This window comes from Cucumis sativus, chromosome 5, assembly GCF_000004075.3.
Source record: "Cucumis sativus cultivar 9930 chromosome 5, Cucumber_9930_V3, whole genome shotgun sequence".
Lineage (NCBI taxonomy): Eukaryota > Viridiplantae > Streptophyta > Magnoliopsida > Cucurbitales > Cucurbitaceae > Cucumis > Cucumis sativus.
The window spans coordinates 12,468,769-12,496,380 of NC_026659.2; the positions used below are offsets into that span (position 1 = coordinate 12,468,769).

The 27,612-nt window shown below is 34.6% G+C and overlaps 3 protein-coding genes across 6 annotated transcripts in view; all 3 read left to right on the forward strand.

The window, feature by feature from the left end:
- Positions 1 to 10,600, forward strand: part of LOC101221303 (ADP-ribosylation factor GTPase-activating protein AGD4) — a 45,143-nt gene extending 34,543 nt beyond the window's left edge. For all 4 annotated transcript variants that reach the window (XM_011656188.2, XM_011656187.2, XM_031885186.1 and 1 more), the window contains 6 exons: positions 6,531 to 6,617; positions 6,734 to 6,991; positions 7,310 to 7,431; positions 7,644 to 7,734; positions 9,112 to 9,557; positions 10,266 to 10,600. In XM_011656188.2, coding sequence (XP_011654490.1) covers positions 6,531 to 6,617; positions 6,734 to 6,991; positions 7,310 to 7,431; positions 7,644 to 7,734; positions 9,112 to 9,557; positions 10,266 to 10,380 — 1,119 coding nt within the window. In that variant the 3' untranslated portion in view covers positions 10,381 to 10,600. The remainder of the gene's footprint in view (positions 1 to 6,530; positions 6,618 to 6,733; positions 6,992 to 7,309; positions 7,432 to 7,643; positions 7,735 to 9,111; positions 9,558 to 10,265) is intronic.
- Positions 10,601 to 16,853: 6,253 nt separating this feature from the next.
- LOC116403899 (uncharacterized mitochondrial protein AtMg00810-like) lies at positions 16,854 to 17,882 on the forward strand. The gene is made up of 2 exons (XM_031885843.1): positions 16,854 to 16,943; positions 17,076 to 17,882. The coding sequence occupies exons 1-2, from the start codon at positions 16,854 to 16,856 to the stop codon at positions 17,880 to 17,882; spliced, it is 897 nt and encodes a 298-aa protein (XP_031741703.1).
- A 474-nt stretch (positions 17,883 to 18,356) lies between these two features.
- Positions 18,357 to 27,576, forward strand: LOC116403900 (uncharacterized mitochondrial protein AtMg00810-like). The gene is made up of 3 exons (XM_031885845.1): positions 18,357 to 18,479; positions 26,769 to 27,155; positions 27,253 to 27,576. The coding sequence occupies exons 1-3, from the start codon at positions 18,357 to 18,359 to the stop codon at positions 27,574 to 27,576; spliced, it is 834 nt and encodes a 277-aa protein (XP_031741705.1).
- The last annotated feature ends 36 nt before the right edge of the window (positions 27,577 to 27,612 follow it).

Genomic DNA, 27,612 nt, shown 5'->3' on the forward strand with positions numbered 1-27,612 from the left:
AACATCGAATTATCCACCAATTCGGTGGTGGGACTAACAAACCCAGGAACGATGAAGGTAAAAGGGAACATCAAAGGGACAAAATTTGTAGTGCTCATAGATTGTGGGGCCACCCACAATTTTATTGCAGAAAATTTAGTAACACCACTCAGCCTTTCATTGAGAGAAACTTCTAATTATGGAGTAATATTGGGGTCAGGAACGACAGTGAAGGCTAAGGGCATTTGTGATCAGGTCAAGGTTAAGATTGGGAAGTGGAAAGTTGTAGACAGCTTCTTACCATTGGAGTTAGGAGGAGTAGAAGTAATTTTGGGGATGCAATGGTTGCACTCGTTGGGAGTCACTGAATTTGATTGGAAGAAACTAATAATGACATTCCAACATGAAGGGAAGAAGGTTGTCATCAGAGGGGACCCTAGCCTCACCAAAACGATGGTGAGTTTGAAATCGCTGATGAAAACATGGAACTCAGAGGACCACAAATATTTAGTGGAGTGTAGAGCCATGGAAGGGGTGATTTCAATGGAAGAGTCACATACCGAAGATTTGGCAGCCGTTGATAGTGTGATCCCACCCTTGTTGAAGAAATTTAATGATGTGTTCGAATGGCCTGATACACTTCCCCCAAAGAGAGATATTCAGCATCACATACACCTCAAACAAGGAGTAGATCTAGTGAACGTTAGGCCCTACCGATATGCCTACCATCAAAAGGAAGAAATGGAAAGATTAGTTGATGAGATGCTAAAGACAGGGATCATTACACCCAACACTAGTCCCTATTCCAGTCCAGTTCTCTTAGTGAAAAAGAAGGATGGAAGTTGGAGATTCTGCGTGGATTACCGAGCTTTGAATAACGTGACGATCCCGGATAAATTTCCAATTCCGGTGGTAGATGAGTTATTCTACGAACTGAATGGGGCCAATATGTTTTCGAAGATTGATCTCAAAGTTGGTTACCATCAGATCAGAATGCATCAGGGAGATGTGGAAAAGACAGCCCTTCGCACACATGAGGGACACTACGAGTTCCTAGTCATGCCATTCGGACTTACCAATGCACCCTCTACATTTCAAGCGTTGAACCGAATATTTAGACCCTACATGAGGTGCTTTGTATTGGTATTTTTTGATGATATTTTGGTATATAGTAAAGGAGTAGCAAAACATGTGCAACATTTGGAGATAATGTTGGATTCTCTACGTGAGAATGAGCTTTATGCCAATTTGACCAAATGCAGCTTTGCCAAGAGTAGAATCAGATACTTAGGGCATTTCATATCGGAAGAGGGTGTTGAGGTGGATCCAGAAAAGATAAGAGCCATCAAGGAATGGCCAACCCCGACTTGTGTTAGAGAAGTTCGGGGATTCTTGGGACTCACTGGCTATTACAAAACAATTTGTTCAGAATTATGGGAATATTGCTAGCCCATTGACCTAACTATTGAAGACAGGGCATATCGTTGGACAGAAGAGGCCAATATGGCCTTTGACAAACTGAAGACAGCAATGATGACTCTACCCGTGTTAGCTATGCCAGACTTTAATCTTCCATTTGAAGTGGAAACAGATGCTTCGGGTTTTGGGGTGGAAGCAGTGTTAGTGCAGGCCAAGAGACCGATAGCTTTCTTTAGTAAAACTTTGTGTATGCGAGATAGAGCGTGTCCCGTTTATGGAAGAAAACTAATAGCAGTAGTGTTTGCTGTGCAGAGATGGAGACCGTACTTGTTGGGGAAGAAATTCACGGTGAAAACTGATGAAAAATCACTCAAATTCTTGCTGGAACAAAGAGTAATTCAGCCCCAATACCAAAAGTGGATAGCCAAATTATTGGGGTATTCGTTGGAAGTAGTTTACAACCCGGGGTTGGAGAATAAGGCAGTCGATGCTTTGTCTCGAATGGCTCCTACAATATTCCTAAACCAACTCTCCGCTTCTGCGCTACTAGATTTGGCATAGATTCAAGAAGAGGTGGATAAGGATCAGCAATTGCTAGAAATTAAAAAGAAGTTAGAGGAGCACCTGGAAACACCAAATTTCTCCTTACAGCAAGGTGTGTTAAAGTACAAAGGGAGGTTGGTGCTCTCAAAGACGTCTGTGCTACTGCCCGCTATCATGCACACGTATCATGATTCAGTTTTTGGGGGTCACTCTGGATTCCTTAGAACATATAAGAGGATGACACACGGAATTTATTGGGAAGGGATGAAAAAGACGTGAAAAAGTACTGTGAGGAATGTCTTATATGCCAGAAGAATAAGACACTTGCTTTGTCACCCGTGGGATTACTGCTGCCACTGGAAATTCCTAAGGAAATATGGTTAGATATTTCTATGGATTTCATAGAAGGATTGCCAAAGTCAGCAGGGAAACAAGTAATCTTTGTAGTGGTGTATCGCTTGCGTAAGTATGCACACTTTTTAGCCATTAAACATCCTTTCACAGCCAATTCGGTAGCATCAATTTTTGTTAAGGAAATTGTGAGACTACACGGGTACCCTCAAACAATTGTATCAGATAGGGACAAGATTTTTATCAGCCACTTTTGGAGGGATTGTTCAAATTAGCTGGTACTAAGTTACATCAAAGTTTGGCTTATCATCCGCAATCCGACGGCCAAACAGAGGTGGTCAACAAATTGGTGTCACCCCGTTTCAGGCTATGTATGGACGGCCTCTCCCACCTCTCATCCAATATGGTGATATGAAGACTTCTAATTCAACCTGGAACAGCAGTTGAAAGAGAGAGATGTGACTTTAGGTGCCTTAAAGAACACCTACGATTGGCTCAAGAGAGAATGAAGAAATATGCTGATCGTAAAAGAAGAGATGTGGAGTTTAAGTTAATAATCTTGTCTTTTTGAAGATTCGACCATACAGACAAGTCTCCGTGAGAAGTAAGAGAAATGACAAGCTAGCACCAAAATTTTTTGGGCCTTTTAAAATTTTGCAAAAGATTGGAACTGTGGCATATCGATTGGAACTACCCAGTTCAGCCAACATTCACCTTGTATTTCATGTGTCCCAACTAAAGAAAGCTCTCGGACATCACGAAAAGGTGCAGGAGTTGGTCCCTTACATGAATGAAAAATATGAATGGCGGACAAAACAAGAGATATTTGAATACCAGAAAAATCCTAATACAAAAGAGTGGGAGGTGTGGAAGGGCTTACCACCCCATGAAGCAACATGGGAGGACTACACAGATTTCAAGCAACAATTCCCTGATTTCCACCATGAGGACAAGGTGGTTGAAGAAGAGGAGAGTAATGCTAGGCCCCCTATACTTATGACTTATAGTAGGAAGAAAAAAAGGGAAAAACAGAATTCCACGTGGACCACTGGGAGAGGAATAAGAGCGGGACCAGCCCTCTATGGGACCCACTAGTTAGTTAGGATAAATAGAAGACGATGGAGAGAGAGAAGGGGATTTTGGAAGAAGAAGAAGAGGTTGCATTCCCTTGCGGGGGAGGAAGGTAGATGGGTAAAGGTTTTATTGTTTGGTCTTGATTTTGGTTTATAATCTTGTGATTGTCTTTATGTTTTTGGCTATCATTTTAACGTAGATTGATGATCTGCTGTGATCTGGAATTTTTATGTTATTCTTAAGTTTTATATTGTCTGGTTGTGGAATTTTATATTGTAACTGTTGATGTAAATCAATATATATATATAAAGATACATTTATAATATCTTTACAAATACATGCTTGATTTGCTAGCATGTTTCAGAGAAAATACACGCTTGACTTGCTAACCGAGACAGGTATGGGATGTCGTCCCGTTGACACTCCTATTGAATTCAACTGCAAACTGGGAAACTCTGATGATCAAGTTCAAGTTGACAAAGAACAATATCAGGACCTTATGGGTAAATTGATTTACTTATCCCATACTTGACCTGATATTTTCTTTGTTGTCAGCTAGTTTATGTAGGCTCCCTATGAGGAACACATGGAAGTTGTCAACAAAATTCTGAGATACTTGAAATCGACACCTGGTAAAGGGTTGATGTTTAGAAAGACCGACAATAAGACCATTTAGGCATATACTGACTCAAACTGGAGAGGATCTGTTGTTGATAGAAAGTCTAACTCCAGTTATTATACCTTTATTTGGGACAATCTTGTAACTTGGAGGAGTAAGAAGCAAAGTGTTGTGGCCAGTTACAGTGCTGAGGCTAAATACAGAGCTACGAGTTTGGGAATATGTGAGGAAATTTGGCTCCAGAAAGTCCTGTCTGATCTTCATCAGGAATGTGAGACTCCATTAAAGCTCTTTTGTGATAATAAAGCTGCTATTAGTATTGCTAACAACTCAGTTCAGCATGATAGAACTAAATATCTTGAGATTGATCGGCATTTCATCCAAGAAAAACTTGACAATGGGAGCATATGCATTTCATTCATCCCTTCTAGCCAGATATCTCACCAAGGGGCTTCTCACACCAGACTTTGATTTTTGTGTTAGCAAGTTGGGCCTCATTGATATTTACGTTCCAATTTGAGGGGGAGGGTTAGAATTTGTATTTATGGAAAACTTACCATAAATATTTCTTTTCCTTTTTCCTTTGCCCTTTGCATTCTATTTAAGTTCCCTCAATTGTACTTTAATTATCAGAAAATAATAAAAACTAAAATATCGTGGTTTTTCTCCCTGTTCTCGGGTTTCCACGTAAGCTTCGTGTTGGTGTTAATTGCTTTCGATAAAAAGCATTCATGGCTGCAAAAAATTTGAGTGGCAGACTCTCTTAAGAAGTCGGTGGATCAGTATATCTAGAGAAAGGAATAAGGTGGAAGTGTTGGCTCCTTTCAAGATTGGGAATGGAAGAAGAGTAGCTATCTGGATAGATTCATTGGTGATCTTCCTCTTAAAATTCAGTTCCCAAATCTATTCAGATTAGCTCAGATGCCCAACGATTCAGTTGTTGCCCACTGGGATTATGTCACAAATTCTTGGTCCTTGTTTTTTCGAAGATTGCTGAAAGATGATGAAATCCAAGATTTTCAATGCCTATTAACCCTCAAATCTTTGAAAGGATTAACAGATTTGGATGATAGGAGAGTTTGGTCATTAGAGACCTCGGGTCATTTCTCAATAAAGTCCCTATTGAATCACCTCTCCTTCTTCCCCTTTGAAAAAAGATTGCTGTAAAGCATTTTGGAAAACCAGCAGCCCAAGGAGAATTTTGGAAAGCATTTTTGGTTTTAAGTATGACGGTTGGTCTTAATTACTTTGAGACTTTGCAAAGGAAACTTCCCAATAATTGTTTGCTGCCATCCGCGTGTCCCCTTTGCTTGAAAGACAGTGAGCACCTAATACACTTATTCATTCTCTACCCCTTCTCATCTAAATGTTGGTTTAGCATCTTCTCTATGCTCAAAACAACTTGGGTCTTTGATGTTTCTCTAAGTGCCAACGTGTTTCAATTATTGAGAGGGCCTTATTTATAAAAAAAAATCTTTTCTAATATGGGCTAATTTGATAAAAGTGTTGCTAGCTGAGATTTGAGATTTTGTTTGAGTGCAACCAACGTATTTTTCATGATTAAAAAGGGGATTGGGGTGACATCATAGACACTTCTAAAAGAAATGCAGCAGCTTGGTGCTCTTCAAAGACATAATTCAAAGAATACTCGATACAAGACATTTACCTCAACTGGACTGCCTTCATTGGAAGAGAATCAGGGCTGTTATTCTCCGGATTGCTAGAACAGGCTTTGAGTTTTTGTTGTATTGCTGAGCTTTATTATGTATTTCTACATTCGTGTTATTACTTTTCAGCCTTGCATTTGTCTACCGCTGGGTAGTTTATATTGTTATTTTCGGTCTTTGCATAACCTTAGTATTGTCCTTTATTTTGGATATGGTGAGGGTGCCAAGTGGGTGTCAACTTAGTTGAGATGTCCAGGTGCATCTACTGACTCTCTCTCCCCCATTTCTAGGCTTCTCTATTATTCTCACGATATAACTCTCTTGTACTTTGAGTTTATTATCAATAAAGAAGCTTGTCTCCATCTCAAAAAAAGAAACTTTATGGAAAAGCGTTCTAGTTTAATATTGCATGATTGAACCATATTTTTTTGGTAGTATGTGGCATCATTAAGAATTATGGAATTATGGACATAACGCATTGAAGAAGCAATTTTACCCCTGTAGACATGCAAATGTTAGAAGTAAATTTTCTACTTTTTGTTTTGAATAAACATTTCAAAACAATATTGGTGTAAAACTCAAATATTACGGACAATTTATCTTTGCAGAAACCCTTCTGAGAGCATTTTGAGTTTTCTGTTCCTCAATACCAAGTTTTATTCAATTATCTATCTTAACTAGAGCGTAAATTAAACAAAAAAGAAAGAAAGAAAGAAAGAAAGAAAATTAGAGTTCAGTTTTTCCATTTGTACAGAAAGAAAACTAGAGTTCAGTTTTTCCATTTGTACTTGTTACTTAAATCGTGGGCTTAATTAATGGACTTAACACTATTTGGTTCAACAAAAACTCTGTTGATACTGTTTTGTTCTTTGGGCTAGGCCGAAAATGAGGCAGATAGGATGGACTGGATCAATAAAATCACGGGGGCTATTGCATCTCTTTTCAATTCTTATTTTCTTCAACAGGTTTGGTCCTAATAATTGTTAATTTATTTATTTACATTTATTCAGTGTGTATATGTATGCGAGTGACAAAGAATAAAGGATGGATACTTTTGATAAGCCTTTTGAATCTTCTGCAGCCATTCCTGGAAGCAAAACATCCAGAGTGTGACAAAAACAATTTCAACGATTATAGTGTTCAGACACGACATGAAAAAAGATTAGAAGATGGCAGCCAAGTAGATTCTGTTTCTAAGATACTAAGAGAAATCCCTGGAAATGATCTATGTGCAGAGTGCGGCAGTTCAGAACCTGAATGGGCATCTCTGAACCTTGGCATTTTATTGTGCATAGAATGCTCTGGTGTTCACCGTAATCTTGGTGTCCATATTTCAAAGGTATTTGAATCCAGCTTATTCTTATTATCATCATGGATTTTGATTTTTGTGCTGGTGGGTTTGGGCTTTTCTCCTTGTATATTTTGTAGGTTTTGGAAAATATTGCTTAGTAATACAACAATATTATATTTAAACTCTAATGTTTGGAACATGTTTGCAACAGAAATGTTAGTAAAATAAAAGTCGTGCCCACTACAATATGTACGTGAAACACATGGAGGGGAACTTTGAACATTCTCCAGAAATAACTGTACAAGAAAAAAGTATTAACCTAATCATGTGAAAAGAAAAACTGATGGGGTATTCCTGCTCTTGCAGGTGAGATCAATTATATTGGATGTCAAAGTCTGGGAGCCTTCAATACTGGACTTATTTAGGAACTTAGGCAATACTTATTGTAACTCTATTTGGGAGGGATTGTTTCTTGCAGATACTGGAAGGTAATATTTCCTTGAGCTGTATTCGTCATTTGGTGCTTTGAGTTTATTTCAAAATTTGATCGTTCGTACATATTTTACGGAACATAGCAAAACATTCATACAATATATCTTTATTCTCAAGATAGTAGTATTTACACCGTTTTATAGGCAGCTGACTGATAAGGAAATTCCAAGTATTTACAATCGAATTCTAAAAGCAAGTACTTTTGCAGGGATAATACACAACATGCCTTAGCGACGTCAATTCCAAAACCAAGCCCCAAGGATGCCAATCAGCTTAGGGAGAGATACATTCAGGCTAAGGTAGAAGGATTTTTCCTCTGCGTTTTTCACATTTTCTTTTGATATATCCTGAAATCCGTTTCCTATTTTATATATTTATTTTTAATTTAATTATTCATAATCCTTTGCCAGAAACCCCACAACACTATTGTGTTTATTGGTCATTTAAAATTAGGGACACTTGCAAAAATGACAAAATAAGTTATAATAATTAAGTCTATAGAACACACAATTTGTTATTTGCAAAAATGATAAAAACGAAGTCCAGTCCACGCATCAAAAGCTAAAATATCACAAATATCCTCATTACTAATACGTGTAAGACACCTTATACACGTCTGGTACACCTAATACACTCCTTGATACACCTGATACTTTTTGATACACCCGATACATTTGATTGATACACTTGATGCACTTGATACTCTTTGATACACTCAATATCTTTTGATACACACCTGAAACAATATTAATATATGTTTGATACACCTAATACACTGCAGATACATTTAGTATTATTCACTTATACAATTGATTGATTAAATGTACTTGATATGCTTAAAGTCCTACTTATACACTTGATATACTATTGATATACACTTGTAAACTTAATTCATATACTTGATAATGATTCACTTTACTAATATGCTTTAACAATATATTGTTGATATACTTGATAATGATACCTTGAGTTACATCATTCATATATTTAATAATACTATAATGAACTGCATAAAATTTGAAAAAACGAAAATCACCTAGTAAGTATTTTAACCAACTAATACATATAATATAAGTATATCACAACACTGATATACGAAACTGAGACAAAGTAAAACAAAACAATTAATTTAAAAGTATAAAACAAAATCATTTTGAATCAAATTCAACTCAAAATACACATCGAAGAAAGTATAAAAAAATCACAAATGAAGTTAAATTACTCTGATCAACAACCATTATATTATGTTTCAAATTAAGATTAAGACAGAATAAATAATTTTTCTAGTACAAGAAGAAACAAATAATCATGGCCTTAAAAAGTAAAAGAATAAATAAATAATGAGTAGAACATTAAAAACATGAAGGAAAATAAGTTATTGAATGGTAGTTTAAGAATAATAACAAATTTAAGAGAAATAAGTGAAAATTTTGTCATATTTGCAAAATTTTAAAACAATGTTCTATAATTGCTATATCATATTCTCAAAATGTTATCCTATGCAATTTCTCTTAAAATTACTTACATCGATGGATTTATTCTTGGGATTTGTTTGTATTTTCATACTTTAATTTTCTCACCTAGCTTACAGTTCCTTTTCACAAGTTTTTCTTTTGTTGAGGAATACAAGCTTTTTCATTCAAGTGTATGACTTGTAGCGTCTGTTCCTTAAATAGTATGTAGAGAAACAGTTTGTAGTTAAGGATAGTGAAGCGCCGGGCAACATTTCTTATGCAAAAAGTATCTGGGAAGCTGTCAAAACAAATGACTTGCGAGAAGCATACCGTCTCATTGCAGTTTCAGCTGTATCGATTGTCAACACGACTTATGATAATGTAGTCAGTGTCAGTTCAAGCCCACATTTGGATGAGGAACCCTCAGGAAATCAAGAATCACTGAATCCATCATCATGCACGAGAGATTGGGATTCTAATGAGTCAAGTGATAGTCTTCAAGGTTGCTCACTATTGCATCTTGCTTGTCAAAATGACAATCAAGTGATGCTTGAACTACTACTACAATTTGGTACCGATATAAATGTGTGTGACTCTCATGGAAGGACGCCTTTGCATCAATGCATCTCCCAGAAAAACAACAAGTTGGCTAAGTTGCTACTAAGAAGGTGAACTATGTTCTCTGTCTGTTACATATTTATTTTATTTATATATTATTTTTTTCTTTATGTTGATACTGTTTGTTTTTTGTGGTGGTGGGGGGTTGGGTGGGGGTGGCTGTTGCTACATTGAAGAAAGCAGTTCTCCTATACATGGAGGACTAACTCTTCATTTAGCTCCAGAATTACATTATAAGCATTTAAGCTAATTTTTTTTCATCATATAACGTGAACAATTTACTCAACTTTTTATGACTTAGGCAGTGGCATGTGGTTAGAATGTTTTCTGATATAGACACTGGTAATTCTTAGAAGTATTTGACACAACTATCAACTCATAGGACGAATTAGTTTAAGTCTCGTTTGATAACTATTTTGACTTTTTAAAATTAAGCTTATCTTCTCTCTTACATCGTTTTGTAACTTTTAGCCAAATTTCAAAAATCAAAACAAGTTTTTGAAAACAAATTAATTTCGTTTTAAACATTTGGTTTCATTTTTTGAAACAATGGTAGAATAGATAACAAAAGCAAGAAAGTAGTGTTTTCTGCCTCAATTTCGAAACTAGAAACAAAAAATGAGATGGTTACCAGAGGGTTTATGAAAAAATTCTTGATAGAGTGACTTTGGTCAAACTGGAAGAGTATAAATATCAATTAGACTGATATTGGTGTTTCTTATACAATTTTATTGCCTGTGTTACTTATTTTTTAACAGAGGTGCAAAACCATCAATCAAAGATTGTGGAGGATTAAGTGCCTTAGAAAGAGCAATGGAAATGGGAGCAATAACCGATGAGGAGCTATTTCTTTTGCTTACAGGATCTGAATAAACCATAAAATTTGGAACACTTTTGATTTATTATTTATTATTATTACTACTATTATTATTTTATATTGACATTGTTTATTTTGTTGTGTAATTCACTGTGTATTCCCTTTGCTGTCTGTGGAATCTAGAATTTTGTAATATTATTGGTGATGTTTTTTTTATCTGCCATAACTTCTGTGATCTCTTTGATGGTGATCATAAGATTATTTTATTGATTTTTAGTGTAGTGATTTTTTTTTTGTACAAGAATCCTCAATTGATTGGGAATAAAATTTTATTTATTGGTGTCATTCTTCGTTCTTGTTCAATGTTGGATCCTCTAAGAGTCAACCTCTTTCTCTTTTTCTTTTTTTAGAGAAAGTAGAAAATCAGAATTTTTAACCTTACAAATGCTTGACATCTTTAGTTTTCATGGCCGTTTTGTAGGAATATTTTTAAAGATATTTAGGAATTATCATGTCCATTTCGTAGGAATATTTTTTAAGATATTTAGGAATAATTGGATAATTGTGTTTGATTTTTAGGTATTTTTTTATTAAGAATGTCTTAAATTTATATAATATTTCCAAATAATGTATTATCATTAATAGTAGGTTAAAAATATCATTTTGATACATATTTTGTCCTGTAAAGTTAACATTGCAAATTGACTAAACATTAACAAGCAATGAAAATTGAGTGTTCAAAATTTATTTTAAAAATACTAATAGATAAAAAAGTTTAAAAATCAACAACCAAATTTATACGATAAAGTGGTGTAACTTAAGCTATAAATTACAAGTCTTATATAGATTTATACAAACTCAAGTACAAATTACTCAAAAGACCATCTCTTACAACCTACACCTTACTCGAGTACTCGTATATAGAAATGTTCATTTAACCTGTAGTGTCGGGACCTAGTGGGGATCCGCTTTGAATGAGGTGGGGAATCCTTGAACACAGGGAATCAGAGATGGGGTAGGGGTTATTTTTCCCTGTTGACATTTTTACATTCTCCGACTCCAACCCCAATCCCGATCCTGGAAATAAAAAATATATACAAGTACATACGTACATACATATATTTATATATGTATAAACATATATTGTGTTTACATAATGTTTATATATATAAATCAAAAGTAATTTGTATATTTCATATATACTGTTTAAACACATATATATACTTTTTAAACATATATTACTAACAAAAAAAAAATTAAACGTAAACAGTGTGTTTTTGTATGTATAAATAAATATAAGTATAAATATACATTTTATGTATACATAAATGTATATATATACACACAAATGTGTGTTATATATATTTATATTTACTTGTACTTATTTATCAAAATAAAAAAAAAAGTGAAAAATATTTTCTTGCAAAGAACCCGATCCCCGTTCTGTTTTCCGTGGAGAAATTCATGGGGATGGGGAATAGAATAAGGGGCGAGAATCGAAAATTGGATCAATTTTACCATAATTGCATTTAATCTTATTAAAAATTAACATGCATTACTATCCTAATTAAAATGAAAATGGGGTTAATGAAATTCATACCTTTGAAGCTCCCATTTGCTTGAAATTTTCACACATTCTCGTATCCAAGCCACCACAAGTGTTGACTTGCTATTCTCTAGACTTAAAAGCGAGTTATGAGACTCGATGAGTGAAGGATTTGAGAGAGAGATGGAGTTTGGAGGTTCGACTTAGGGTTGAGAGTTGTGAGAGAAAATTGTTTTTGGTGAAACTAATTTTAGGTCAAAATAACAAAAATAGCCAAAAGTCTTTCTCAGTTGAAAAACAACTCCCTTTATAAACTAATTATATGCAAAAATGTATGGTAACGTTCACCAAAACATGTCATGCATCCACATAGCCCACTAGGAGTTAGTAAGATTATCGAACAAAACGATAGATTTTTTCACCAACTTTAGTCAAAGAGCAAAATGGTCATTTCACCATTCAAGTCAAAGTCAAACTGGCTTTCTCAAGTCAAAATGTTACCATTTCGTCTATCTTGACCGATTCTAATTTTTCGAGCATGAATCCACATTCATTTTTTCAAAATTCCAATCACATTTTAATATATTGTTTGTCAAAGTTTTATTTTTCAAAGTAAAAAATCAACCATTTGACTTTTTATAACTTTGACCATTTTCATCATTATTCAAGCTTCTGAATATGATTTCGCATTCATATTTTTTATATTTAAATCATATTTAAATATAAAACTTTATCTCTAAACTAATAACTGACTAATATATCATATATACTTGTTGGTTTCACTCTACTTACCTAATTCAAACTAATCCAATATATTGTTCTAAGTTAATTCCATATGAGTTAGTAGGGGAACCTAATGGACCTATAGATCATGGGCTCCAACGATTCAAGATTAACTTACTAAACCTTTTTAGATCAAGTTAATCAATATTAGTTAACTAACGGGTCAATCCACTATAGTCGTGTAGTTGTAGTCCTCACTATAGATATGTTTGTGTCCATGTGATATAGCCATGATTAGTAAGTTAATCCTCCATAGGTTGTTTGTAATCTCGATTGGATCCAAATACCGTTTTACCCCTAAGATTACATCTTGCTTCTTAAGTCCTATTGATCCACTATTGACCATTTAGTTTAAGGTCCAACTTATAAATCAAATCTCTCTCGGACCAATGAGCTAACAAGTTTATTGAACAAAATATGATTTAAAACTACAAACTATGAGCTTTGGGACATAAATTCCAACATGAACTCAAAGCATGTTATCCATGTTTGGATTTATGTCCTAAAACTCGTAAATTGTAAATATAATTCATTGACCGTTATTAATAACGTGTTATTATTGTAATAACTCTTATTGATTATATTATTAGTTTTATCTTAATAGCCCAAATCCAATAAACTAACATCCTAAGTTATTTAATGAGTCTTGAACAATATGTAGAGATATACATGGATCAGTGATTGAGATCAACTTAAAGGGTCTATAGTATAGGGATAAGATTGGGTACCTTATCCTAGTAACACTATGGATACATCTCACTTTGTATTTGATACAAACGCAATGATCCAACGCGTTCGTGTAATTAACATGTGAGTGGGGGTATCTTATGTAATGAGATTACATAAGATCGGACTGCGAAATAGTAACCACTAGATGTAACTTCATTAACTAGTTAAATTTCTATTTCATTAGGATGACCTAGGTAACTTAGTCCCAATCATAAGTGTACTATGAACTCCTGTTCACGAGAAATTGTCCTTTGATTTGTACGAGTGAGAGTGGCTAGATTGCTGTCTCAATAAGCTGATCATTTTGGGGACAAGACCAAGTGAGGAGCTAGAAACATAATTACACAAGATGGAATTCACTCATTTCCTACTTTAGGGTAAGCAGATAAGTGTTACCTTATATGGTGTCTCCAAGACTTGAACAATGGTCCTACCCTTTCTATGGCACGAGATGGGTTTCTGTTTAATGGTAGGATCATAAACATGTTGTTCATTAGAGGAGCACTGATATTTAAGGATTAGAGGTAACCTAGGGGTAAAACGGTAAATTGACCTAGTTGGTGTTACGAACACTAGCGAATGGCAGTAAGTTAACCATATGGGGACTCAGTTATGCTTTTGCTTTTTGTCACGTGTTTTTAGTATTTTGACTTTAAACATTTTGTTTGAAACCGTTAATTATTTCATGTTATTACTAGAATTTATGTCCTAAAACTCATAGTTTGTAACCATATTCTATTCAATAAAGCCATTATTGATACTATAATGTTAAAGCCTAAACTTGAACTTTATGTAGAGACATAAACATGGATCAAGTTTGAGTATATATTCTAAATAGTCTATAGTATATGAATACGATTGAACACCTTATTCTGGAGACACTATGAATGCGACATGCTTTGTAGTTAGTACAAACGATGTGATCTTAAATTGTTCATGTAGAGACATGGAAGTGGGAGTATCTTATGTAAAGAGTTTGCATAAGACTGAAACCATGAAATAGGCACTTTTAGCTTATAACGTCGTTGACTTTAATAAAACGAACTATTTCGTTTATAGATATCCAATATAACTTAATCTTAATCTTGAGCTAACTATGGACTTCTGTTCAAACAAAATTATCCTTAGATCTGCGTAGGTGAGGGCAGCTCAATGGCGCTGGCCCAATAAGCCTCCCATTTTAGAGGTAAGACCGGGTGGATAACTAGGGACATAGGGTGCAAGATGAAATTTTCTCCTACCCGCTTTAGGGTTAGTAGATAGGTTGTTTCCTTAATGACTGAATCCAAGTCTTGAACAAGGGGCCTCATCCTCTCGTCGGCCCGAGAGGAATTCGATTTAGTAGTTGGACCTTGAACCAATTGTTCAATAGTGGATTAGTGGGACTTAAGAAGCAAGATATAATCTCGGGGGTAAAACAGTACTTTAACCCAGCTGAGATTATTAACAACTTGTGAAAGATTAACTTACTTATCATGGTTATATCACATAGACACAAATATATCTATAGTAAGGGGAGTGCAACTATGAGATTTTAGTGAAATGACCTATTACTATATGTAGATTTGTCTATAATCCAAAGTGTGTTTTTATTGAATATATATACACACATATATGTAATGCAATAATACTTAAAAAGTGAGGGATATCTAATTTAAAATAGTTACAAACCATGAGATTTTTGGTATATACATATATTTCTTAACCAGGGTGGATAAAAATATATGATAGTATCAATTTTGAAAAAGGACAATAATGTAACACAACCATTTCCTAATCATGTTTTATTCAATTCTCGTTCGAAACAACATTGATAATGTCAATCATAAACAAGCCAATCAATTAAGCAAAATCAGCCAAGTGTGTGCAAGAAAATAGAAATGAGAAAGCAATTCATGGATATTGATAAGTAGAAAATGACAAGTATTTTTAAATTGGTTTTTGTAAATCTTTCAATTCTTCCTTGGGTCTTTTCATAATGGAAAAGAAAAGAAGGAGAGGATGAGAGGGAGGCAGCTGGCAAGAGAGAGAGAAAAGGCAGCAACCCAATAACACACAGAGAGACCGTTTTTCTGCAAACGGAGCCGGCCAACAGGAAGAGTGGAAGACGTTGGAGTATTGACGTCAGCTAGGCGGTGGGATCGTGCAAGCTTTTCAAGCGTCATGTGTTGACGGCATCTGACATGGTTTGACGTTCCTCTGGTGTTTGACGTAATCACCAAATTGCGTTTGACGTAATCGCCAAATTGTTGTTATCTTGTTGGTTTATGTAGTTCTGTTCTTAACAAAATTTGTCACCGATAGATCATTACGAGTCTATCAGCAATAGTTTTGCTATATTTGCAATTTTTTTAAAATGTTGTTACATCTTTAATTATTATTTCTAAAAATGTTGTTACATCCTTAATTATTATTCCTAAAACGGTCATTAATTACAATTTTTCTATTTATTTTAAGTTATATGTTGTCTTAATTAAGTTGTGATAATTACAACTTATTTTGCTCCATTAAAATTTTTTAACTAAATTTTTAATAGTAAAAGTTATAAGTTTGGTGGTATTAACAATGACTTTCCTATTTAAAAATCGGAGGTTTAGTTCTCTACTATGCAATTATTGTATCAAAAGAAACATTTACGTCTATTTAAATCAATTTATTTCATTAGTTTTTTCTTTGATCATCATAACACGTGTACTTACATTATGCACATGTAATGAAATACTTAAAAGAAATGGATAGTTGCAAATTTAGGAATTAAATTCAAAATAATTAAGTATATAGCAACATTTTAAAAAAATTGCAAATATAGCAAAATTTGTCATATTCTATCAATGATAGAGTATCACTAATAGATCATGTTGTAAATCATCAATAGATCATATGTAATACAATATAAGTAGTTTTGATTATAAGGAAGATGTAACACTTCATTTTTCGAGATTTACAACATATATAATGTCAACGTGAAGGAAGTACTGCAATAACTCTAGTGGAGAAGAAGCGATGGCCATGGGAGACCTATTATGCCTACTCCATCAGTTCGTCAACAACTAACCAACTCCATCACACTCTCTCTAGCCACCCTCGCCGCAACGATTCTCTTTCTTCTATTTCATTCTCCTCACTCCTCTTCTTTAACAACCCCACATCCCATGGCTGCTCGAACCTTCATCCTCTAGCTTCAGGGATTGGAAGATTCAGGTCTTGCCAACGAACCAATTAAGAGCCTCTTCACTTCCCATGTGTTTAAACGCACTTCCGGGTAAAAGACCCATTCGATGCAAGTGGATTTGCAAAATCAAGACTCACTCTGATCGCACTATTGAGCGTTATAAGGCTCGTCTTGTTGCGAAATGATACTCGCAAGAATATGGGATTGACTATGAAGAAACATTTGCTCCTATGGCTCGCATGACATCTATTCGCAGTTTGTTAGCTATTGCTGCTGCCAAACAGTGACCTCTTTTTCAAATGGATGTCAAGAATGTCTTTCTTAATGGAACCCTTTCTGAAGAAGTTTATATGAAGCCACCACCTGGTACTTCTCCTCCTCCTAACAAAGTGTGTCTTCTCCGTTGCGCATTATATGGTCTAAAACATGCTCCACGAGCATGATTTGTCACATTTAGCTTCACCATTACTCAACTTGGCTTTACCTCCAGTTCTCATGACACTGCACTCTTTACACGACAGACACCCCATGGTATTGTTCTTCTTCTTCTCTATGTTGATGATATGATTATTACTGGTAATGATCTACAGGCCATATCCGACCTTCAACACTATCTTGGTCAACATTTTGAGATGAAAGACCTTGGATCTCTCAACTACTTTCTTGGTCTTGAAGTCTCTCGGCGCTCGGATGGTGATTTGTTGTCTCAAGCAAAGTATGCCTCTGATCTTTTAGCTCGCTCAGGCATCATCGACTCCAACACATCTTCAACACCATTAGATCCCAATACCCATCTAACCCCTTTTGATAGTGTTCCTCTTGAAGATGTAAGCTTATATCGACAACTTGTTGGCAGTCTCATCTATCTAACAGTAACTCGTTCAGACATTGCATATGCCATTCCCATTGTTAGTCAATTTATGGCTGCTCCGAGAACCATCCATTTTACTGTTGATCTACGCATCCTTTGCTATGTCAAGAAAACTTTGGGACATGGTCTTCAGTTTTCTTCTCAATCTTCTCCTGTGTTGTCTGGCTATTCTGATGCAGATTGGGCTGGAGACCCCACTGATCGACGATCTACCACAGGTTACTGTTTCTACTTAAGCGATTCTCTCATTTCATGGCGTAGTAAGAAACAAAGTGTTGTCTCTCGTTCCAGTACTGAATCAGAATATCGTGCTCTTGATGATGCTACCGCAGAACTTCTATGGCTTCGTTGGCTTCTTGCTGATATGGGTGCCCCTCAACAGGGTCCACTCTCCTTCATTGTGACAATCGTAGTGCTATTCAGATTGCTCACAATGATGTCTTTCATGAACGTATAAAGCACATCGAAAAGGACTGTCACTTTGTTCGTCATCATCTCTTGAGCAACACCCTCCTTTTACGATTTGTTTCCACTACTGAGAAACCAACAAATATCTTCACAAGACCCTTATCATCTAGTCGCTTCAGTTAGTTACTTACCAAACTCAAGCTGACCGCCACTCTACCATCTTGAGTTTGAGGTAGGGTATCAAAGTAAATTCTTCGATTTAGGCTTACTCACATTTGTTACCTTATTTATGTTGTATAGGTTGCTTGTATCCATTGGTTACTCTAATGTAAAATATATAATAAATCTTAATCAATTAAATATTGGTTCACATGATGAAATTGCTTGCTTTAGGTTTTATTTGATTTGTATGTTTTTGGGTTATTGCGTGAAATTGTCTTCTCATGTTATGGGAGTGTAGTTTTATGGGTTTTATATCCTTGTGTGAAACGACCCTATTCCTTGTTCTAATTAAAGAACTTATATGGTTCCATTGTTGAACTTGAATGTCACTATTGGTCTTGATTCGAGGAAGACAGTCCTTGTGCTTAAATGCTTTAGAATGGTATCAGATAAAAGTGTGATGTCTGAACCTGAACTTGGTGTGGTGAGTGAATTGGTATACAAGTGAGAGCAATTATCTTTGCTGGTTTTTTGATGATTTCAAAATCAAAGTCACGTGGGCCATATCATACCATTGTAGAGTAATGCGGGAGGTTCGTTGCTATTATCAATTATTAGATTACTAACCATTGTAGTAAATTTTACCAAAGACAAATTGATGAAAGGGACGAAAATAGGTTCACAAAAGATACATCAAAATATTTTATTTTTGAAAAACTGTTGGAGGGTAGGGTTTCCTATTGGTTTGAACAACCATTTGATTGACTGGGTTGTAAATATAATAAAAACCACTAAATTAAGAGTAAAGAAAAGGAGGGATGCTAAAAATAGATGAAGTGAAAGCAATAGATGGGTATAGTTTGTTCCAATGGGAAATTATAAATTGGAAACCCATTCCCTCGTTCCTTTCACCCTTCATTCAAAATAAAATTTGAAGAATAGAAAGGTCAATACCAAAAAAAGGTTAAAATGGCAGGCAACACCAACAAAACCCTTGCTATTGTGATGGTTGCTATGATCATGGTTTGTTCATTGATGGAAAACCCAACGAACGCAACCTCTCTCGATTATGGTGCCATTGGTAAAGGAGACGCAAGATGTAAAGATGGTAAATGTGAAATATTAGGAGATCCAGCCAATAATTATACAAGAGGATGTGAGCCTGAAGAACACTGTAGATCTGGATCACCTGGTCAATGATTCACAACATTTGCCTTCTACATCTCTATTCCACCATTCTATATCCTATCTCTCTTCCAATTATGACCATGGTGTAAAACAAGTGCATGTCATTCATTCATATATGGTATTGACCGGACATTTCTTTGATATTTAATTTATTAATTCAATGGTTTTATTAATATGTTGGATTTGTTATATCTTCCATTTCTTTGCGTATGTTTCTTAATATTCTTTTCAATTTTCTTCCTCTCGATTAGGTAGATAGTAGTTCGATATGATTTTTAATTCAAAATTAAAATTATGAAAAGATTTCATTAGTAAATTACCTCCAAATGTAATTAATAATTTAGACTTTTTAAAGCTAAAATTTAATTAACAATTTGGTTTCAAGAGGGTAAAAAGTAAGGCTGAAGGGGGGAGAGAGGAGATAAAAAAAAATAGACAAAATCGTTAGATTGTTAATTACATATAGAATCGATTTTTGGATTCAATCCAACTTTAATTTTATGTTAAAAACTATGAAAGATCAAACTTCTACATAGCCATCTTAATTACTATATATGGGTGAAGGATAAGAGTGATTATTATTAACCATTCATTAATCATTGGACTTGCCCTACAATTACAGGTTACTAAATTAGATTAACATTTTAATTATCTCTTATAACCTATCAAATTTTTATTACAGAAAATCACTTTATTATTACCACTTTAATTATTGTTTCTTTTGTAAACAGTTCGTAATTAGATTTAATTTAGAAAGAAAATAATATTCTATGGACACCACTTTTCTTAATTTTGGAATGAGCAAATCAAACGGCTCTCTTTCTTCTCTCTTCCGACGATCATTTCTCTCCTTCATCCTTTTTCTCTATTGAATTTATGGTTGTGAGACACTTGCCCATGCCGTTCAAAATTTTACATTAGAGTGGATCTAAACCAAATTGGACACTGTGTTATCTGGTGTTAGCTTGAAGTAATTTCTAACAAGAATGGTTGCTTCAAAAAGACAAATATAAAGTGAAATTGATTGCCTCATTCTCTTCACCCTCATTCAAACTAAAATTGAAGCTTAAAGAAAGAAGTAAAGCAATAAAAAATGGCAGCCTGCACGTATGAGATGACGAATTCTAAAATTTTCAAGCTCTTCCTTATATTTATTTTGAGTTATACGTTATCCTAATTAATTGGGTTGCTATAGTTATAACATATTTCCCTCCACCTTGATTTTTAATGGCCAAAGTGAGTTTAGTTTGGTGGTATTAACATCACTTTTTTATTTAAAAATCGAAGGTTTAGTTTTACTATGCAATTATTGTACCAAAAGAAATTTTTATACCTATTTAAATCAATTTATTTCATTAGTTTTTCTTTGATCATCATAACACGTTTACTTACATTTACGCACATGTAATGAAATACTTTTAAAAAAGTAGGAGAAGTGAAAACAAGAAAAATAAGAACAAGTAATAAACATATATATTTTTTAATTTCTATGTATTGTTCATCAATATTTATCTTATTTTAAGAAATTGCAATTATAACAAATTCTATTAGCGATATGCTTATATGGTCGATAAATTTGCATGACCTATCAATAATAGAAATTTATTATTGATATACTATGTGGTATTTATTATCGATAAATTTGCATGACCAATCCAACTAAGGGGCTAATCAAGAATCTTATAGCGTGGACGGAGATCAACTTCATCTATGAGAATTTAATTCTTAATGGTCTTACTGTTGAGCTGTATGATTATTACACTACTATATCTACTGCGAAAGAAGTATGAGACGCGTTATCCAAGAAGTAGACGGTAAGCTGATACTTGCGATTTCAAATGACTGATGATAGATCCGTGGAGGCTCAATCGCATGAAATTCAAAAGACGGGACATGAAATTATTAGCGAAGTTATATCAATTGACGATCAATTTCCAGATGCGGTTATCATTGACAAGTTGCCTTAACTGTGGAAGGATTTCAAAAATACTATAAGGAACAAAACCAAGGAGGCGACGAGAAGACATGACCAAAAGGAGAGGTGAACACGATTTCCAGAACGCAGTCCACTGCAATGCTAAAACCGAACCTGAAGCTGAAAGAGAACAAAATGAAACGAGGTCGAATAAATAGAACAACTCGCAAAACCCCAATCCAGAAGTACAATACAAATTGTTTGTTATAATTGTAATAAGCCTGAACACTTATCTAAAAATTGTAGAAACAAGAATCATCCTGTTGTGCTAGCGAATCTGGTAGAAGAAGAATTAGTAGTTATAATCACATAAGTTAATGTGATTGGGGGGTCTGAAGGTTGGTGGCTGGACACTTGTGCATCTCGCCATGTTTGTCATAACCTTAGTTTGTTTAGAAAATATAATGAAATCAAGGATAAGGATATCCTTCTGGGAGATCATCACACAACTAAGGTGGCCGACGTTGGATAAGTAGAACTAAAATTCACATATGAAAAAATGCTTGTGCAGAAGGAAGTTCTACATACTTCTGAAATTTAGAAGAATTTGATCTACGTATATCTCCTCAACAAGGATGGCTTCACGCAAACCATAAGATCAAACTTGTTACTTTAACTAAAAGCAATATATTTGTGAGGAAGGGCTACGCTACTGATGGCATGTGTAAGTTGAACTTGGAAATTAATAAGAAATTATCTTCTGCTTACATGTTGTCTACTTTTAATATTTGGCATACTAGACTTTGTCATGTAATAAAATATTAATTAACAACATAAGTAGGTTGAATCTTATTTCTAAGTTATTTTTGCATGATTCTAAGAAATGTGCATGTTGAAGTCATGCTAAGATAACTAAGACTTCACATAAATCTGTAACTAGGGTAACTGAACCTCTACATTTAATTCGTTCCGATTTATGTGAATTTGATGGCATGTTAACTAGGAACAGTAAAAGGTATGTTATAACCTTTATAGATGACTGTTCTAACTACACTTTTATTTATTAATTGCTTAAAAATAAGAGTGATGTCTTAGACATGTTTAAGGTGTTTACAATTGAAATAGAGAATCAGTTTAACAAAAGAATTAGGAGACTTCATAGTGATAGAAGAACTGAATATGATTCAGTTGCTTTCAATGAGTTTTATAGCTTTCTACGAGTTTTATAACTTAAAAGGAATAATACACGAAACAACTACACCTTATTGGATATACGTTTGTTCGAAGGACCTGAATAGAGGCTGATGCGCGAACTGAACACTCAAACAAATGAATTGATCGAATCTGAAGATGGGTAAACTGAACACGCAATTAAGTTAAGATTCGTCGTTTTAGTATTTCATTGCTATGAGTTGAAAGTGTCCTTTGAGTTCAAGTTGGGACTCTGCAATGAAGATTGGTTGAGAAGTTTCGCTTACTAGGCTTTTCGACAAGTTTTTCGTTGAGAACCTCGCGTGGAATGTTTGGCTGCATACCTCCTTTTGGTCGCATGATGTGGCAGAGAGGTAGGGTGTGACAAACTATTAGGATGTGTAGTAACACATACAATGCCCCTCCGGATCACTACCTTTCACATATCTTTGACTATGTCCGTTCAATAGGATCATCAGTCTGTCATGGCACGTTTTATGAGTGGTTCGATGAGATCACTTACATTCTCATATTATATGTGTTCCTCCGAGTTCACCAACAGTAATGTTTTTACGAGATCACCTAGATTTCATATGTTCCATTGGGCACACTTTAGTTTTTTGTACCTCCTAATGGGAAGTTAACAGATCATCTAGCGAGACAAGTAGTGGGTCCCTTACTGGATATATGTTTGTATACATTCTTTTCTATGTTTAATGTTTCAGGCAAAGGTAGAGGTAATGGAAAGTTAGCGAGCAACAGGAAGGACATGTGATCTGCCATATGGGGACTCAGTTTTGCTTTCGCTTTTCGTCACATGTTTTTAGTATTTTGACTTTAAACATTTTGTTTGAACTCGTTAATTATTTCATGTTATAATTAGAATTCATGTCCTAAAACTCATAGTTTATAATCATATTCTATTCAGTAAAGCCGTTATTGATACTATAATGTTAAAGCCTAAACTTGAACTTTATGTAGAGACATAAACATAGATCAAGTTTGAGTATATATCCTAAATAGTCTATAGTATTTGAATACGATTGGACACCTTATTTTGGAGTCACTATAGATGCGACATACTATGTAGTTAGTACAAACGATGTGATCTTAAATTGTTCATGTAGAGACATGGAAGTGAGAGTATCTTATGTAAAGAGTTTGCATAAGACTGAAACCATGAAATAGTCACTTTTAGGTTATAATGTTGTTGACTTTAATAAAACCGAGTATTTCGTTTATAGATATCCAGTATAACTTAATCTTAATCTTGAGCTAACTATGGACTTCTGTTCAAACAAAATTATCCTTAGATCTGCGTAGGTGAGGGCAGCTCAATGGCGCTGGCCCAATAAGCCTCCCATCTTAGAGGTAAGACCGGGTGGATAACTAGGGACATAGGGTGCAAGATGGAAATTTTTCCTACCCGCTTTAGGGTGAGTAGATAGGTTGTTTGCTTAATGACTGAATGCAAGTCTTGAAAAAGGGGCCCCATCCTCTCGTTGGCCCGAGAGGAATTCGATTTAGTAGTTGGACCTTGAACCAATTGTTCAATAGTGAATTAGTGGGACTTAAAAAGCAAGATATAATCTCAGGGGTAAAACAGTACTTTAACCCAGCTGAGGTTATTAACAACTTGTGAAAGATTAACTTACTTATCATGGTTATATCACATAGACACAAATATATCTATAGTAAGGGGAGTGCAACTATGAGATTTTAGTGAAATGACCTGTTACTATATGTAGATTTGTTTATAATGAAAAGTGTGTTTTTATTGAATATATATATATATATACATACATATATATGTAATGCAATAATACTTAAAAAGTGAGGGATATCTAATTTAAAATAGTTACAAACCATGAGATTTTTGGTATATACATATATTTCTTAACTAGGGTAGATAAAAATAAATGATAGGATCAATTTTGAAAAAAGACAATAATGGGACAATAATGTAACACAACCATTTTGTAATCGTGTTTTATTCAATTACTCGTTCGAAACAACATTGATAATGTCAATCGTAAACAAGCCAATCAATTAAGCAAAAATCAGCCAATTGTGTGCAAGAAAATAGAAATGAGAAAGCAATTCATGGATATTGATCGGTAGAAAATGACAAGTATTTTAAAATGGGTGTTTGTAAATCTTTCATCTTCTTCCTTGGTTATTTTCATTATGGAAAAGAAGAGAAGGAGAGGATGAGAGGGAGGCAGCTGACAAGAGAGAGAGAAAAGGCAGCAACCCAATAACACACAGAGAGACTGTTTTTCTTCAAACGGAGCCGACCAACAGGAAGAGTGGAAGACGTTGGAGTATTGACGTCAGCTAGGCGGTGGGATCGTGCAAGCTTTTCAGGCGTGTATGATGTGTTGACGGCGTCTGGCATGGTTTGACGTTCCTTTGGCGTTTGACGTAATCACCAAATTGCGTTTGACGTAATCGCCAAATTGTTGTTTTTTTGTTAGTTTATGTAGTTCTGTTCTTAATAAAATTTATCACGGATAGATCGTTACGAGTCTATCAGCGATAGTTTTGCTATATTTGCAATTTTTTAAAAATGTTGTTACATCTTTAATTATTATTTCTAAAAATGTTGTTACATCCTTAATTATTATTCCTAAAACGGTCATTAATTACAATTTTTCTATTTATTTTGAGTTATATGTTGTCTTAATTAAGTTGTGATAATAACAACTTATTTTGCTCCACTTAAATTTTTTAACTAAATTTTTAATAGTAAAAGTTAGTTAAGTTTGGTGGTATTAACAATGACTTCCTTATTTAAAAATCGGAGGTTTAGTTCCTTACTATGCAATTATTGTATCAAAAGAAATCTTTACGTCTATTTAAATCAATTTATTTCATTAGTTTTTTCTTTGATCATTATAACATGTGTACTTACATTATGCACATGTAATGATTTACTTAAAAAAAATGGATAGTTGCAAATTTAGCAATTAAATTCAAAATAATTAAGTATATAGCAACATTTAAAAAAATCAGCAAATATAGCAAAATTTGTCATATTCTATCAATGATAGAGTCTATCACTGATAGATCATGTTGTAAAAATTAGTCTATCACCAATAGATCATACAAGTCTATCATCGATAGTTTTGTTATATTTGCAATTTTTTTAAATATTGCTATATACTTAATTGTTATTCCTCAAATGGTAATCCATTACAATTACCCTAAAAAAAAATACAGGAGAAGTGAAAATAAGAAAAATAAGAACTGAGTTACTTATAGGAAATGAACATATATTTTTTGAAATTTCTATGTATTGTCCGTTAGTATTTATCTTATTTTAAGAAATTACAATTATAACAAATTATGTTAGCGATATGTTTATATAGTCGATAAGTTTGTATGTCCTATCAATAATAGAAGTTTATTATTGATATATTATGTTTGATTTACAATTTTTTAAAAGTGTTGTTACATATGTTAATATTTTAATTCCAATGACTATATTTACAACAAATTTTTTATACAACAAACTACATATTATTCCATATTTTCAAATTAATGGAATTAAACATTTTGAAAATTGAAAGAGCGAATTTATCAATTTCTTACACATTCATATTCATATGTTTATGTTTAGGTTATTAGAAGGAAATATGTTTTTGAGAAGTAAAATATATACATATGTAAAACAATATAAGTAGTTTTGATTATAAGGGAGATGTAACACTTCATTTTTCGAGAGCTACAACATATATAATGTCAACGTGAAGGAAATACTGCAATAACTCTAGCGGAGAAGAAGCGATGGCCATGGGAGACCAACTATGCCTACTCCATCAGTTCGTCAACAACTAACCAACTCCATCACACTCTCTGTAGCCACCATCGCCGCAACCATTCTCTTTCTTCTATTTCATTCCCCTCACTCATCTTCTTCAACAACCCCACATCCCATGGCTACTCGAACCTTCATCCTCTAGCTTCATGGATTGGGAGATTCGGGTCTTGCCAACGAACCAATTAAGAGCCTCTTCACTTTCCATGAGTTTAAACGCACTTCCGGGTAAAAGACCCATTCGATGCAAGTGGATTTACAAAAGCAAGACTCACTCTGATGGCACTATTGAGCGTTAGAAGGCTCGTCTTGTTGCGAAATGATACTCGCAAGAATATGGGATTGACTATGAAGAAACATTTGCTCCTATGGCTCGAATGACATCTATTCGCAGTTTGTTAGTTTTTGCTGCTGCCAAGCAGTGACCTCTTCTTCAGATGAATGTCAAGAATGTCTTTCTTAATGGGACCCTTTCTGAAGAAGTTTATATGAAGCCACCACTTGGTACTTCTCCTCCTCCTAACAAAGTGTGTCTTCTCCGTGGCGCATTATATGGTCTAAAACATGCTCCACGAGCATGATTTGTCACATTTAGCTCCACCATTACTCAACTTGGCTTTACCTCCAGCTCTCATGACACTGCACTCTTTACACGACAGACACCCCATTGTATTGTTCTTCTTCTTGTTTATGTTGATGATACGATTATTACTGGTAATGATCTACAGGCCATATCTGACCTACAACACTATCTTGGTCAACATTTTGAGATGAAAGACCTTGGATCTCTCAACTACTTTCTTGGTCTTGAAGTGTCTAGGCGCTCAGATGTTTATTTGTTGTCTCAAGAAGAGTATGCCTCTGATCTTTTAGCCCGCTCAGGCATCATCGACTCCATCACATCTTCAACACCATTAGATCCCAATACCCATCTAACCCCTTTTGATAGTGTTCCTCTTGAAGATGTAAGCTTATATCGACAACTTGTTGGCAGTCTCATCTATCTAACAGTAACTCGTTCAGACATTGCATATGCTATTCCCATTGTTAGTCAATTTATGGCTGCTCCGAGAACCATCCATTTTACTGTTGATCTACCGCATCCTTTGCTATGTCAAGAAAACTTTGGGACATGGTCTTCAGTTTTCTTCTCAATCTTCTCCTGTGCTGTCTGGCTATTCTGATGCAGATTGGGCTGGAGACCCCACTGATCGACGATCTACCACAGGTTACTGTTTCTACTTAAACGATTCTCTCATTTCATGGCGTAGTAAGAAACAAAGTGTTGTCTCTCGTTCCAGTACTGAATTAGAATATCGTGCTCTTGATGATACTACCGCATTACTTCTATGGCTTTGTTGGCTCCTTGCTGATATGGGTGCCCCTCAACAGGGTCCACTCTCCTTCATTGTGACAATCGTAGTGCTATTCAGATTGCTCACAATGATGTCTTTCATGAACGTATAAAGCACATCGAAAAGGACTGTCACTTTGTTCGTCATC